General features: G+C 58.3%; 1 protein-coding gene across 2 annotated transcripts in view; it reads left to right on the forward strand.

The window, feature by feature from the left end:
* Kdm4b (lysine (K)-specific demethylase 4B) overlaps nucleotides 1-15,645 on the forward strand; it is a 75,118-nt gene that overhangs the window by 44,585 nt on the left and 14,888 nt on the right. Inside the window, exons 9-11 of one of the 2 annotated variants that reach the window (XM_013022886.1) lie at nucleotides 7,429-7,625; nucleotides 14,084-14,185; nucleotides 14,458-14,639. In XM_013022886.1, the coding sequence (XP_012878340.1) occupies nucleotides 7,429-7,625; nucleotides 14,084-14,185; nucleotides 14,458-14,639 (481 nt within the window). The remainder of the gene's footprint in view (nucleotides 1-7,428; nucleotides 7,626-14,083; nucleotides 14,186-14,457; nucleotides 14,640-15,645) is intronic. The other variant, XM_013022887.1, reaches the window with a different exon arrangement.

Here is a 15,645-nt window from a genome sequence, read left to right on the forward strand (position 1 = left end):
GTGCAGAGCTGAAGGGGGGAGGGCGTCCCAGGCCTAGCACCAGACCTGGTGAGCTACTGGGGGCCCTGGGGTGGGATCCATGTGATGTCAGGAGCATGGTCATGAGAGGAAGGTGCAGGGGTCTTTGCACTGTGCTCCCAAAGCCAGGTCAGGCCGGGGGTGGGGGTGGGCAGGGGGTGTTCACAACATCCCTGCCTTCCACTCATTCCATGCCTGGTTGTGATATCCACCATCCCCAACAAGGCTTTGTGATTCTTGGGGGCCAGCCGAGGACCTCTGGACTTTGGGGGCTTCATCTGCCCTGCACGGAGTCAGGTTCTGCAGAGCAGTGTTGTTTGGAAGCAGTGCTCTGTAGGCAGAACATGGCTGCCCGCTGCTGCCCTGAGGGGCAGAGTGTTCCCCAGCTGCAGCAAGGTGCTGGGTGGCACTGCTGGCTCCCCTCAAGTATGGAGAGCTCACCTTTGGGGCCCAGCCTTGGCTAGGAGAATAAGGGGGTGCTGCCAAGCTGCTCCTCTCCAGAGCAGTGGCCCAGGAGGAGTTTGGGGGAGCAGAGTGGCTCACACTCAGAGCTGGGGTGCTCAGTGACACACATTGTGTTGTCCTGGTCCAGGCAGGCTCTGCGCCTCAGCTTCCCCCTTGATAAAGTGGGGCTCCAAAGATACCCCTCCTGGGGGCTGTTGGAATGTACTAGGGTGTACCAGGGAGCACCAGCCTAGAAGCGCACAGGTTTGTATATATGGTAGTGAGTGGTTTTCTACACAGAGGAGGAGGGGAGTCGGGTTGTAGACTAGGGGAGCAGGTGAGGTAGGGGATCAGGGCCTGTGTGTGCACCTGTCACAGACTCCAGGCTCGTGTGTGTGTGTGTGTGTGTGTGTGTGTGTGTTTGCCAGTACTTGGGTTTGAACTCTCACTTCTTAGCATTTTTACTTCTGGCTTTTGGCTAGTTAGCTGAGAGTCTCTTGGTTTTATCTACAAGAGTTGGCTTTGAGCCAGGATCCTAAGATCTCAACCTCTTGCATAGCTAGGATTACTGGTGGGAGTCACTGTTACCTGGCTCAGAAAGCTGTTTCCAGGAGGTCCCAGGCCTGTGGGGTGAGTGGAGCGGGGCCCCTGACCTTGGAGGTGGCAGGAAGGAGCAGGCAGCCACTCACTCTCCCTGGGGCTGGGGCTGGGGCTGAGGAGAGTCCTGGGAGCGGCACCTCATTGTTCTGTTCATGAGGCGCTGCGATGCTTCCAGTGGATTCCTAATGAACTGGTTTGTCATCAGCTTCTCTCTGCAGTGCTGATAATTACATGGGAAGCAGGGGGCCCACCCGCTCTTTCCACAACGTCTGTGGGCTCAGCCACAGACGTGGGGTCCTAGTCACGTGTGCCACATGCTCAGCACACAGAACTGTGTGTCTGGACGCCCACTTCCCAACACAGAGGGCTGCGTGCAAGCTGTCCACAGCCGGGCACCAGGACGAGGCCAAGAGGCCCAGGCCAGAGGCAGGCCCCAAGGAAGGGAGAATTTCTGAAGCTAGGGAAGCCAGGGTCCTCTCCTAAGAACTTTGGGGTCCTCATGAAACCAAGTCCTCCAACCAGGCAGTGCTTGACTGTCCTTGGGGATCTGGTCAGCGATGGGCAGGGCATCCCCGCAGGCTGCCCAGGCCTCCCTCTGCCTCGGCCACACTCAGCCTTGTCCCTGTCTTCCTTGTAGTGGGACCAGGTACCGAATGGGCACCCTAGGCTGGTGGCCCTCTCCTGACTTGCTGCGCCCATGAGGACACCAGCCACTCCCTGGGCCCTTCAGGACTCGCAGTCCATGCACACAGGGAAGGCTTTTGTCCTGGCATTCTAGCACGGGGCATTGGGGTGGGTAGATCACCGTCTAGACTGGGCAGAGAGCAGGGACCTGGTGGGCCGGCCACCGCCAGGTGGGCTGGGACACCATGGACCAGGAGGGGTGGGGAGTCTGTGGCTGTGCTTCAAAGTCTGCAGTGCCCACTTGGTTTGGGGCATGAGCGTCATCTGGTTGCTGCCCTCTGTCCCCTGGGCTCAGGGCTGCCCCTGCCTGGCCCTAGCCCCGTCTTCCGTGCAGCCGCACCAGCCACATGTTTGCCCACAGCCCTAGCTGTTCACTGCCAGCCCGCCCTGGCGGCCTCGATGTTCCGCCCTGCTTCCCACAGCCTCAGCTGGGAGTCGGCGCCGCTGCTCTGAGGCCCCGCGGCCACGCACTGTTAGGGTTGGTGATTTTATTGAGCCACAATTAGTGATGTTCTCTTCAGGCCTTTCCCCCACTCGGCAGTTTCTCAGGAAACAGTACTAATGTCTGCTCAGGGTCTTCAGATGAGCTGGCCTCTGATTAAAGCTCAGTGCCTTTAAATGGGCCAGCATGGAGGCTGGTTCACGGGTCCGCAGTCTGCCTGTGTACCTCCAATCAGGACACCAATGCATGGCAGGGGGAACAGGCTTTGTCTGTCTACAGCCTGGGCTCCACTGCAGGCCCCGGAGAGGAGCTGGCAGTGGAGGGGGTAGCTATCTATGTGCACGTGTACCTCTGGAAATGAAGTCCTGGTGGGACCCATCTGGAAAGATGAGGAGTTGTAGAGAGAGAGAGAGAGAGAGAGACACACACACACACACACACACACAGCCACCAGCAGGCAGCAGCTGTAGTGGTCCTAGATAGAAGGGCAGAATGTGTTCTCTGGGGCTCCCAGAAGTAGGATCCAGCCATGGAGAGTTGTGCCCCCAGGGGTTGTGGGGTAGACCTAAGTGTTCCCGACTCCATGCCTAGCCTCCACGGGCCCTTGCCCCTGCAGGCTCATGGGACCCTCAGGACTGTGGCATTAGTGAGTGCCCTGCTGTGACCCATGGCTCCAAGTGAGGGGGGAGCAGGACAGGCTCATATCCCCACTCAGGGCATCTGGAAAGGCCACGCAAGAGACCAGCAGTGAGGGACACTGAGGGAAGCAGGGCAGGGGTCACCTTGTGGGCCTTGCAGCCGCCTCTCCCCAGGGTCCATGGCTCTGCACACTTGAGATGGGGCCAGTGCCCCCTGGGGAGGTGGAGAAATGGGTGAGGCACTTGGCGGCTGCCCTGTGGTCCATGTGCCCTGACCCACCTCCACTCTGCAGTAGGCCCCAGCCCTGCGGCTGTTCACTCTCAACCTGCCCACGGCCCGGTTTCTGAATTTCTGTACTTTGGACGAAAGATGGTTTTGTTTCTGCTTCTCTCTCTCCCTGCCCCCCACTACTGATAGCAACTCACCAGCCCTCCTTGTTTTCTCATTTTCTTCAGAACTTAGCAGTGGGTCCTGGGAGACCCGCGTCCTGGATGTTGGGCCGTTTGATATGTCAATCTTCCAGTGTGGGTGACAGCCACACAGCTCCCAGCTCTTTGGCTTGGTGTCTGGGCCTGGAGTGACAGGGGCAAGCCAGAAGCCGAGGCGCGTAGATGAGGGCCGGCCTGGAACGCAGTGGTCGTAAATCTCTTGCTTGTCACTTGGAAGTGACAGCTGCACAGTTGAGCCTCTGGCCAGGCAATCACGCGACCCCAGGCAGTTCTTAAAGCTGTGACAGGACTCATCACAGGCCTCATGAGCGGATAGGAAGGCATCCCCGTGGGGACTCGTGGCCAGAGTGAGGACACAGAGCAGCTGCCCAGCCCCTGGTCCAGCAGGAGGCCATGCAGTTCCCTGGGGCATGGCCACTGTCTCTGAGCCTCAGCAGGCTGTGGGGACCCTGGTGAGAGCCTGAGTGGTGATGTGGAGGAAGTGGCCTCCCTGGGCCTGTCCCTCCCCAGAAGCAGGTGCAGCATGTAGCTGGCCAGTGGAGGAGGGTGAGCGAGCCCCAGGCTGGCCTTTCTGCTTCCACCTGGCTCTGGCTTTTTGTGTGTAAGCCTTGCATGATTTGGCCAAGTTAACTCAGGCTTTGAAACTGTTGTGCTCTGGATTTTATTGCCACAATTGCAGAATCTAATCTAAACCTGTTAATTGGTGTCACAACACCTGGAGGAAATGAGGGCCTTAAAGACACACTCAGCTTTCGGTGTCCATGTGAGCCTTTGAAGGCCATATAGAATCCGGTAGGGCCATGTCCTTCTGTCTGGACCTGGTGTGTGTTCCTCAGCTGCTTGCCTATCTGTGTGGCTTCCTGGCCTGAGCTCGGTCTTGGTAAGGAAGTGAGTCTGCTCCCCCAAATTGAGAAAGCCGTGCTCACCCCAAAGGCTGCAGGTCTACCTCTGTCTCAGGCCAGGTGTGGTTCTCGGGGTGATTCTCTGAGGGCCCAGATAGTTGGTATCGTCCCTCTGTACAAGTCCAGGGTCACAAGCACAGCAGAGATAAAGGGAGTTGAGGCCCAGCCAGAGTGGATGAGATCCACAGCGGGGGTTGGGGCTGGCTTGAGGTGGTGTGGGGCAGGGCAGGGGGGATAACACACAGCCCCATGCAGCCCTCTAGGCCGGGGACCCGGCAAATGGCCTACTTAGGTGGATGTGGTGAGGGCAGGGGTCAGGCTCCACACAGGGCATGCAGCTCTGGAAGCTTACACGTGGGCTGCATTGTGCAATGCAGATTGTCCTGACCCGCCAAACCACACCACACCTTAAATCAGGCTGGCAACTTTCTCCAGGCATACTTTGTTTTCCCAGTTCTGGGGGTGAGCCAGAGCCTTCTGCATGCTGAGCCACATCCTTGATCCCCAGACTTCTGTAGAGCCTGGTACTGGGGTATTCACGCCTCACAGACTATGCGTCTGTGCCCACAGCTGCATCTGCACGTTGCATCCCAAGTGTAGCTGAGGACTAGAGTGGAGGGAATGGCAGGGCTGTGTGCCAGAGACCATGGTGCATGCCTGTGAGCCCAGGACAGGGGGAAGTGGAGGTGGGGGGATGGTGAGCTCTGGGCCAGCCTGGCCTACGTAACGAGCACCTAAAGGACACATGGTGGGTGACACCTCACTGTTCAGTAAAGGGCCAAGGGTGCCCAACAGTTTGGGGCTGTCCAGTCCCACAGCCAAAGAGCTGTGGCTGGAGTGGCAGCGGGTCTCCACGTCCTTTTGTAAAAGAGTTTTGGTCCTAATCAGATCTTCAGTGTGTTGGTGGCCATGCTTTCTGGATTTCCCTAGAAATCCAAGAGGTGCCGGCAGCAGCCAGACACAAAGCAGCTTGTTTGGGACAATGACCCTGGGTGCTGACACCAGAGGGTGGTCATCCCCACACTGAGAGCCAGCAGAAGACGGTCACACAGGGACTGCGCCAGCAGGGCAGGAGCCAGACATGAAACAGCTTGTTTGGGACAAAGGACCCAAGACTCCCTCACCCCTGCTCCTTCATCTGGGCCCCATCTTGGAGTGGGAGGGCCGTCCTTGTTCCTCCAGGCTCTAGGATGCAGAGGACAGTCCAGTCGAGCCTCTCTGTGGCTGGGTTCTCTGTGGTGTTGTGTGTGGCACACGGGTCCTGGGTACGTTCACCCCTCCTTCCTACCCTGCACCCCTGCAGAGCCACCTCATTTCTGTTGTGCATACTGGTGGGCCACTGATCTGGGGACAGGCAGAGCTGTCAACCCCAGTTGCTCCAGCAGCATCTGACCAAATGTGGGAAGGGGGCCTCGTGGGGGACACAGCGGAGAGGGGCTCCATAGTGAACACAAACTGCACCATTCACCTGTGGGGGGCGGGGGAGGAGTTCCGCCATTGGCCCTGGGGTGCTAGATGGAGACCATCCTGAGACTTCTGATGAGTCCCGACTCCCCCTGCCCTGGCACCTCCCCAGGGCCTCAGAGCAGTTCCTCATGGAGTCCTGATGCAGGCCACGGAGGCCACACAGCCGCTGCCTCTGCCCCACTGAGTCAAGAGGCCACAGTGGCAGTGGTCGGCCAGCTCTCCTACACTACAGTGCTGATTCAGGAGACCCGCTGCCCTGCTGCCGGGCACAGGGCCCCCGATGGATGTCTGCGGGACTGCCCCCAGTGGCCCCCTTCTTGCCAGTGCTGCAGGGCCTGCCACCATGGGCAGGCCTGTGCCAGGCTCCAACCTGGCCCAGGGCGCCAGGCTCGGGCAGAGCACGTCAAGAGCCTGGCCAGTAATGTCCAGGCTGGGTTCCAGGCCGTGTTCTGGGCCATGGGATGTGCTCCACCAAGCACATCTGCCCCCCAAGGGTACGCCCAGGTGCTTTTCCTAATTACTTAAGAAAAAGCAATTGTGGAGCTGCGCCCCACAAATCCCTTAAGCCGTGGGGAAAGGAGGGCTTGTGGCCAGCCTGGAGTCTGAAACACAGGCGCCATCTGTGCCCCCACCACTCGGTGGCCAAATTGCACCGCTGGCCTTGCTCTCCTGCGCAGTTGCCAGGAACGGAATTGAGTTTGCTAGAAATCACTGGCCCATACATATTCCTCCCTCTCGCCGTCTCCACACCGGGTCCTGCAGAGGTGATGCTGGAGCGTGCGGGTCTGCAGGAACACTCCCAGTCTGCATGTCCGACGCGGGGCCTTCCAGAGCAATAGGAGGGACATGGAGAAAGGGGTGTTTGCCTCAGTCTGTCCCATCCCCCTTCCCTGCCCCTTTGTTGTCCCCTGCAGGGACAACAGAGCAGCTACTGACCGTGGAAGAGCTTCACTGCCACACTTAGGAAATGGGCTGTTGGTTTGATGGGAGGCAGGGGCGTGCACAGGGGGTTTCTAGGGCTGGGGTGCAAGCCTGGCGGTGGGGAAAAGTTTTGTTGGCACTCAACCTCACCTATTCTCTTACACATTTTCTGTGATGCCCTTGAGCTTTGGTGGCTGAGAGTTGGGATGGAGACTGTGGCCCACAAAGCCGGACACCTGACCGTCATCCTTTGTGGGCCCTCCCCACCGCCAGCACCTGCCCCAGCATCCCTTCCTGTTGCCCTTCAGAGTAGTTTGGCTATCCACTCCCTTGTCAGCTGGCCGTGAAAGAGCGAGACTGGCCGAGTCGCAGTGTACTCAAGGCCCTGGGCCAGGCCTGCCCCTCCCAAGAAAGAAAATGGCTGCTCTGCCACCTGCGAGCCCTCCCCCCCCCAAAAAAAAAAAAATGAGTGTGGCCAGGTCTCCTGTGGCGCCTCCGCTGTAGCTTCTTCCTCTGCCCTCTGGGGACTGCTGACTGTCCTCTTGCTGACCCTCCCAGCATGTGTGAAGCAGCCAGCATGCACCCAGCCCAGATGCACCTGGGCATCTCGACTAGCAGGCAGCAGCTGAGTCTCCGGCCTAGTGGCCCACAGGTGCTCCAGGCGCGGCTGGGACAAACATGGCGATGCTGCCCCCTGGGTCCGCCTGGAACATTGGCTGGGTGCGGTCAACAGCTCACGCAGAGGGAGGTCCTGTTTGCCTGATCCTGTCTTAGGGCGGGAGGAGACGGGGGCCTCCACCCAGTGCTGGGCCCGTTGAGACCGCTGCCAGCGGTGCTGAGCTCAGGGCTGTCCCCTCCGCAGTGCACGTGCCGGAAGGACATGGTGAAGATCTCCATGGATGTCTTCGTGCGCATCCTGCAGCCCGAGCGCTACGAGCAGTGGAAACAGGGCAAGGACCTCACTGTCCTGGACCACACCAGGCCCACGGCCCTGAGCAGCCCGGAACTCAGCTCCTGGAGCGCCTCGCGCGCCTCGCTGAAGGCCAAGCTCCTGCGCAGGTCAGTGGCACAGCACGGCCTTCTACCGCCGTCTCTCCTCACCCCTGTTCATGTTCCCCCACCCCACCTCCGCGTCTCCCTCCATTCCTTCCCTTCTGAGCCAAAGCACTTCCTCATGGTTGCTGACTCCTTTGGATACCTGCCACCCGGCAGGGTCCCCAAGGCTGACCACTCTGGTGTGGGCGTGGTCACCCACCCATGGGTGCCTGTGGGTGACCCTGGCGGGGATCTCCTGCGGCTCCACGCACCACAGAACACGCTTGCGTTTCCTTTGCCACCCAGCTGGAATGAGAGCTGTCCCAGACCGGTTGCCCACTGGGCTTGGGACCTGGGCCCCTCTGTGAGCCTTGGTCACTTGAGTAAACATTTTTTACTGCTGTCCTTTGGCAAGTCAGGGGTGAGTAGGGATGCAGAGCCTCATCTTCTGCTTCCTGCACCCTGTGGTGCAGAAACCACGTGGTTCTGGAATGCCCTCCCTCCCGTGTGTCTCTGCTCTGTGTCTCTGCTCGCTCACAGGTGGGCTCTTTCATGTTCCCTTTGTTCCCTGGTCTTTGATTTTCTGCTCCGTGTGTCCCCATGAAAAGCAGCCTTGTGGGTGGTGGCTGCTCCCAGTGGGGACGCTGCCTGGACATGCGATTTGCATAACAGTTCATTGATTGTGGCTTGGGCTAATTGATGAGCAAGGCAGTGTGCCAATAACAGGCACTGTCGTGCCGGGATGCTGGGGATTCAAGGCTGGCGCTCACCTTGTCCAGAACCTTCCTCACAGGAACAGCGGAAGGGCCCGCCACCCCCAGCCCAGCTGTGGTAGTCACGAACCTGTTCCTTTCTGGAGCACCTCGCCCTCGCTCTGCCATCCCGGGGCGCTGGAATAATGAGCAGTGGGGCTGAATAACAAATTAAGTCGTGTTCCCAAGGATGTAATTTCCTTTAAAGCCTTCGGTATGTAAAACAAGGCTGATTTCCTTTTTTCCTTCTAAGTCGTGGGGGGCTCTTCTGCACAAGGGCGGTGACTCACATTAAAAGTCTCCATCTGAGGGTATTTGTCTCTTCTCGGGCAGCCTGTGACCATCTACATGGCCGTCCCCAGTCCCCAGCTGTGCCTGCCCGGAGGCTGGGCCCAGGAGCTTCCCCAGAGGGTGTGTGTGGGCTGCCCCAGCTCAGTCCAAGCATCCGTGCCTCAGGGTGGCACAGTGGGTCTGGCTCTGCCCCCCGCCCCCGCCCCGTATCCAGAGGCCTATCCGCATATCCTGAGCCCTGCAAGGTGCTGAGCACCCTATGCTAATGGTACCCACAGTCATGACAGCCACACACGTCCCCAGATGTAGCCAGAGTCCTTGGCTGGAAGCCAGTGCCCTAGAGCAAGAAACGGTAGGGGGACGCTGTGTGCCACCGCTGCCCAGGTGTCTGCACAACCAGACCACCTGAGCCTAAAGAGACCATCGCCACCTTCCCACTGCCATAGCCCCCAAGTCTCCATGACTTCACCTTCCCATCTTGCCGCCTCTGGCTCCCACTGGAGTTTTGCAGGCCCATGCCACACGCTCCAGCAAAGCAGATGGGCAAGCATGCACCCTCCCTTCTGGGGCCTGGTGGCTGGCTTCCCCAGCTCTCACCAGCAACCCACATGGGAGTCTTCTCTCCTGCCACCAGCCAAATGTGGACAGAGTGTCCCCCAAAACTGCTCTCACCCAGCAGCTCTGGCACCCAGGGAACACTCATGGAGAGAGGCCAGTCTCATTCCTTCCTCCCGCCACTGGGCTCCAGCTGGGCTGACACCCACCCCGGCTCGACACTGCCCACCAGCTTGTCCACGCTGTCAGAGACAGGGCCTATGACCACGGAGGAACCTGGAGCCAGGGACTCAACAGAGGGCTACTGAATTCTTCTCCCCGATAGCAGGTGTAATTCCTCACAAGTTAGGATTCTTTTTTTTCTTTTCCCCCTGTTTTGGCGGTACTGAAGTTGAACTTGGAGCCTTGCTCTTGCTGTAGGCAGGTTCTTTTCCACTTGAACCATGCCTTCAATCCTTTTTTGAGCTGATTAGTTTTGAGATAGTTTTGCTTCCTACCCTGGGCATGCACTTGGACCCTGAGCTGTTTTGATTTTGGTTTCTTGGTCATGGCCACAATGATAGGCACATGCCACCATATCCAACTTCTTTTTATTGAGATATGGGGTCTTAACAAGTCTTTCTGCTGGCCTAGAACTGTGATTCCACCAATCTCAGCTTCTCATAAAACTTAGGACGACTGTTGGTTCAGAAGGGAACTCCTGGACCCCCCCCCTTTTTTCCCCCAAGCTGGCCTTGAACTGTAATCCTCTGGATCTTGACCTCCCAAGTAGCTAGGATAGCGAGTGAGCGCCACTGTGCCTGCCCACCTTAGTGATGGAGCTCTTTAAGCTCACAGGTTCTTGCTTGAGAAACAGAGCAAGGAGGGCAGAAGGAAGGGGGGAGAGGGGAGAGGAGGCCAGAGCCTGGGAACTGTGGTCAGTAACTCTCACCACACCAGTCCTCTGGAGGTGGGAGGTCCCCACACTGGAAGAGCTCAAAGCCTTCCTTGTGGCTACTGGGCCGTGCCTGTTAGCAGCAGTGCTGCCAGCTGCCCCTCCACCGCCAGCCACTGGGGACCCCGGGACAGACGCTTTTTGAATGAGTTTCTGCTGCTGCTTCGCACAGTTCATCCTGGCAGGCAGCACGCACTGCCATCTTACCCCCATGAAAGACCCAGAGCTGCTGGAGGAGGCCAGGAGCAGCTGCACAGCTCAGCCAGGCGGCCCTGGTGAGGAGACGCGCGGGGGCATTGCTAACAGCACCCACAGACAGATCCTGCGTCTGGGTCCCTGGAAATGGAAGGCCTTCTGTTAGCAGGCCCCTCACACAGCCACTACCACAGCTCAGCTCCATGCAGAGCGCTGTCACTGGATTGGGAAATGTCGAGGCAGTGGTGCAAAGCAGGGCTCTGAGGTGAAGCCACCCCTAGGTGAGAGATGATGTGTGGGGCGCAGCCTCTTGGGCCAGGCCCGTCTGCGACCAGAAGAAGCCCTGACGCCTTGTAGCGTTGGCGTGGAGTCTCACCAGGAGGCCTCCAAAGGCCCACGGTGAGCCAGCAGGTCCCATAAGGAATGACGGGCCTGTTGCTAGAAGACTTCACACACCCCAAAATGGCTGTCATCCACACTGCCTGCAAGCTGTAGAGCCCCGGCTTCATTCACCTCCTTTCGCAGAAAGCTACAGAAGGATGGGCTGCAGCCAAACAAGAGTAGAAGCCTTGAAAGCCACAGTATGGAGAAGGTGAATCTAACCCAGGAGAGATGAAAGGAGTCACAATCCCACCCCAGTGACCTGGGGTCAGGGAGCAGTGACAGAGGCCACCAGAGCCATCATGGAAAGCAGTGTCACCCTGTGTAGTGGACTGCAGCTGAAGGAGTTGCTTGTGGACACCAAGTGAACTAAGCAACTGGAGAGGCTGGCATCCACCCAGGGGGCGCAGCAAGGAGCGTGGCCAGACCCTGCCAGTGGGGCCTCACGGGTCAGAAGAGTGCTTGACACGTCTGTGCAACATCCTGAAGAGAAATCAGAATCAAGCCGGGCGCTGGTGGCTCACGCCTGTCATACTAGCTACTAAGGAGGCTGACATCTGAGGATCACGGTTCAAAGCCAGCCCAGGCAGGAAAGTCCCATGAGACTCTTTGATCGAATTGACCACCAGAAAACCGGAAGTGGCGCAGTGGCTCTAGTGGTAGAGCACTCACCTTGAGCTAAAGAGCTCAGGGACCGCACTGAGGCCCAGAGTTCAAACCCCACAACCGACAGAGAGAAGTCCTGACCAAACAAGATGACAAGGAGATAAGGAGATCCAGAGACCAGAGAAGGCAGAGGTGTAGGCCCTGCACCTAGGAGGAGCCTCTGCAGGGGGTGGCAGTAGGGACCTGGGAGCCCCCCAAGTCTGTGGGTCTGTGGGGAATGAGATTGTTTCCTGAGCCTGTTTTCCTGCCATTTCTTGACCTGCCAGCGTGCAGGGCCCCGGACCCTGAGCACCATGGGCAGCAGCTGGCACTCTGAGGTGTAGATGTGAGGCTGGGGGGGGGGGCGTGGCTGGTCCACTGAAGGAGGCCTGGGGTGAGCACAAGTGGACTGCAGGGCTGTCTGCATGGTGGGGATGGGCGGGACCAACAAGCCAGGGCAGTTCCAGAAACGGAGGCCAGGGGAGTTGGCCAGCTGGGCATGTGCTGCTGGGAGCCTGGCCTAGCAGGGTGCCCTGATAGCATGAGAATTGGGAACCCCAAAGCTTTGGGGTCTCTCCTCCACACTGAGGAGAGCCAGAGCTGCCTGCCCGAGGCAGAGGCTGCGCTGGGCTGGAGAAGGGCTCCAGGCTGGCCCCTGTGTCCCCTCACCTCCTCCTTCCCCTGTCAGTGCCTCCCCTGCGTGCACCCCGCCCCATGTGTGCACCCTGCCATGCTCTGCCTGCGCACCCCTCCCCGAATGCCACACCTGCTTGCTGCTGTGGACGTGGGTCATCTCGTGGGCTCATGCTGCAGATGTCCAGGGCCCTGCCTGGGGGAGGCGTAGCCTTGGGGGAACAGTCAGGAAGAAGGGCCCAGCTACGCCAAACCAGAAGGGGTGCTGCTGCTCACAGTTCTGTTTGGGGGATCATTGCTGGGGAGGAGACAGGCCAGAGAGAACAGGCCTTAAGAATTCACCCATCAGTGACTTAGCAGCAGTCAGGAAGCCACACCCCCTTGTCAATAGCAGCAGTCAGGAAGCCACACCCCCTTGTCAATCAGGACTGCACCCAGCTGCAGGTCTCCCACTTTGCGCTGCTTCCTTCTTAGCTGTGGTGGGGCTGAGACCCAGAGCCCCAGCTTACTTGGCAAGTGCTCCGCCACTTTAGCCATCTCCCAGCACTTTTGATTTTGTTTTTCAGTTGTGGGGCTTGAACTCAGGGCCTGGGCACTATCCTTGAGCTCTTTTGCTCAAGGCTAGCACTCTACCACTTTGAGCCACAGCTCCACTTTCAGTTTTTGAGTGGTTAATTGAAAATAAGAGTCTTACAGAGACTTTTCTGTCCAGGCTGGCTTTGAACTGTAATCCTCAGATCACAGTCTCCTGAGTAGCTAGGATTACAGTTGTGAGCCACCAGCTCCTGCCTGCCTGCCTGCCTGCGTGCGTGCGTGCATGTGTGTGTGTGTGTGTGTGTGTGTGTGTGTGTGTCAGTTCTGGAGCTTGAACTTAGGGCCTGGGTGCTGTCCTTGAGCTTTTTTGCTCAAGGCTAGTCCTCTACTACTTGAGTCATAGCTTCACTTTTGGCTTTTTGGTGCCTGGGCTGGCTTTGAACCACAGTTCTCAGATCTCAGCTTCCTGAGTAACTAGGATTACAGGTGTGAGCTGCTGGTGCCTCGCTTTTGATTTCATATTTGAGACAGGGTCTTGATATCTTTGTTCAGTCTGGCCTCAACTTGAGATGTGCCTGCCTCAGTTTCCCAAGTAGCTGGGATTATAGGTTTTGCTACAATACCCAGATTCTTCCTTTTAGCCCCCCTTCTCCACTTCTCTCCCACTGTTTCTTAGAAGTTCTAAGGATTGGGCTGAGGGCCTCAGCCTTGCTAGGCAAATGTTCTACCACATGAATCGCAGCCTGTTTTTGTGTTGGTTGTTGTTGAGTTGGCTCTCGCTTTATACCTGGGCTGGCCTGGTCTGCAATCCTCCTACTGTGCTTCCCCCATAGCAGGGATGGCAGGTGTACACCATTGCATTCGTCTGTTGGTTGAGATGAATGTTAAGAACTTCTTTTGCTCAAGCTGGCCTCTAACCCCAGTCGCCCCATTCGTCCTCCATCTCCACCTTCCAAGCAGCTAGAGTTTCAGGCTTGAGCCACTGCGCCCGGTCTTCCTCCTGCACTGTTATTAAGAGATAGCTGAAGCGGGCGTTGGTGGCTCCCTCCTGTAGTCCTAGCTATTTGGTAGGCTGAGATCTGAGGATCATGGTTCAAAGCCAGCCTGGGCAGGAAAGTCTGTGAGACTCTTATGACTCCAGTTAACTGACAGAAAACTGGAAGTGGTGCTGTGGCTCAAGTGGTAGAGTGCTTGCCTTGAGCTGAAGAGTGCAGGGACAGCGCCCAGGCCCAGAGTTCAAGCCCTGCGACTGACCAAAAAACAAGAAAGAAAAGAAAAAGAAGTAGCTGAGTGAGCCTGCAGTCCTCAGGCCGCGCACCTCACTTAGGGTGCTCTTAGGGGCATCCCCCGTAGCCCCCTAGGATAGCAGCACATCCCTGTGCCCTGTGAGCACATGTGGCCCGGGCCGGGGCAGTGCTGTGTGAGGCCCCGCGCCGGGAGCCCATTGAGGGAGGCAGGATGGGCCGGAGGCCTGAGCTCAGGTCCCAAGCAGAGAGGCCTGGAGTGTCCTAAAGGCCTGGGCAGAGGTATCAGACAAAAACCCCTGAAAATTTACATTCTAGACAAATTAGTCTGAAAGAAAACAGACACTGGAGAAAGACTGAGGAGGAGAGGAAACCCAGTCTAGAGAGGAGGAGAGAGCAGACCAAAAAGCCCGGGCTGGCGTAAGTGTGTCTCCCTCACCCTCCACCCAGCATTGCACGCGAGCCGCTGTCCATCAACTCCCTGTGTGTCCCGCCCCTCACGGGCTCCAGGAGCCCCTGGGGTCCACCTTCCTTCCCATCCAGTGTCAGTCGGCACCCATCTCCAGTTGCCATCACCACCCGCTTGACACCGCACCACCCCGTCCTCTCCTCAGCCCTGGCCTCAGTGGGGTGCCCAGGTCCACACCCAGAGCGCCCCCGCCACCCTCTGCCTGACGCCTCTCCTCTCCCAGGTCCCACCGGAAGCGCAGCCAGCCCAGAAAAGCCAAGCCTGAGGACCCCAAGTCCCCAGGGGAGGGGCCGGCCGGTGCAGCCCTCCTGGAGGAGGCCCCACCTGAGAATGACCCAGAAGAGGAGGATGAGGAGCCGCCGCCAGCCCCACAGGGCCAGGCCCGGGAGGCCGAGGGCACAGAAGGTCAGTCCCGGCCGGGCCCCTTCCTGACCCCCGTGTGTCCTGAGATGGCCCTGCTAGTCCCCGAGCTCCTGATGGTGCGACGCCGAGAAGGTTGCAGGCAGAGGCACGGCACGGGCCATCCTCTGCCCTGGCCTTGCTGTGAGGGGCTCCTGATATCACATGCCTGTCTGCAGAGACTCTAGGGGAGATGGGCAGAGGGACGGGTCCCCGTGCGGTGTGTGCTGGGACATGAGACCCGGGTCTCCCGGCCAGAGATGCGCGATGTGTAAGTGGTACACACGCCCGCATGAAAAGCACAGCGGCCGACAGTGGGCTCCCAGGTAGAACTGCACATGGGGCCGCGGTGGCGATGAGCTCAATGCAGAAGCAGGATTGCAGTTCTCACCACCGGCCATTCAAAGAAAGCGTTGTCTTCACAAAAACAAGAAAATAGCCACATGCCAGACAGTGGTCAAGCCTGTGATCTTCGCTCCTCAGGAGGCTGAAAGCTGAGGACTGAAGTTCAAAGCCAGACTGGCAGGAAAGTCCTTGAGACTCTGAATCTCTTTTGTTGTTGCTGTTTTTGGTTGGAGACAGGAAGGCCAACTTGGTACCTGATGCTTTTCCTCATGGGCTGGTGATGTTCTACCTGAGCCACACCTCCAGCCTTCTTATCTCCAGTGAACCACCAAAAAGCAGGAAGTGGAGCTGTGGCTCAAGTGGTAGAGCACCAGCTTTGAGCGGAAAAAGCTCAGGGACAGCGCCCAGGTCCTAAGTTCAAGCCCCAAGATTAGCACATGCGCGCATGCGCACACACACACACACACACACACACACACACACACACGACAAAATTAGGGGCTGGGAAGGTGGCTCAGTGGTAGAGTGCTTGCCTTGCATGCATCAGGCCCTGGGTTCGATTCCTCAGCACCACATAAGCAAAAGGAAAAAAGCCAGAGTGGCGCTGTGGCTCAAGTGGTAGAGCGCTAGCTTTAAGCTAAAGAGCTGAGGGACAGCGCCCAGGCCC

The sequence above is a fragment of the Dipodomys ordii genome, unplaced genomic scaffold, assembly GCF_000151885.1.
Source record: "Dipodomys ordii isolate 6190 unplaced genomic scaffold, Dord_2.0 Scaffold64, whole genome shotgun sequence".
In the NCBI taxonomy this organism is placed as follows: Eukaryota; Metazoa; Chordata; class Mammalia; order Rodentia; family Heteromyidae; genus Dipodomys; species Dipodomys ordii.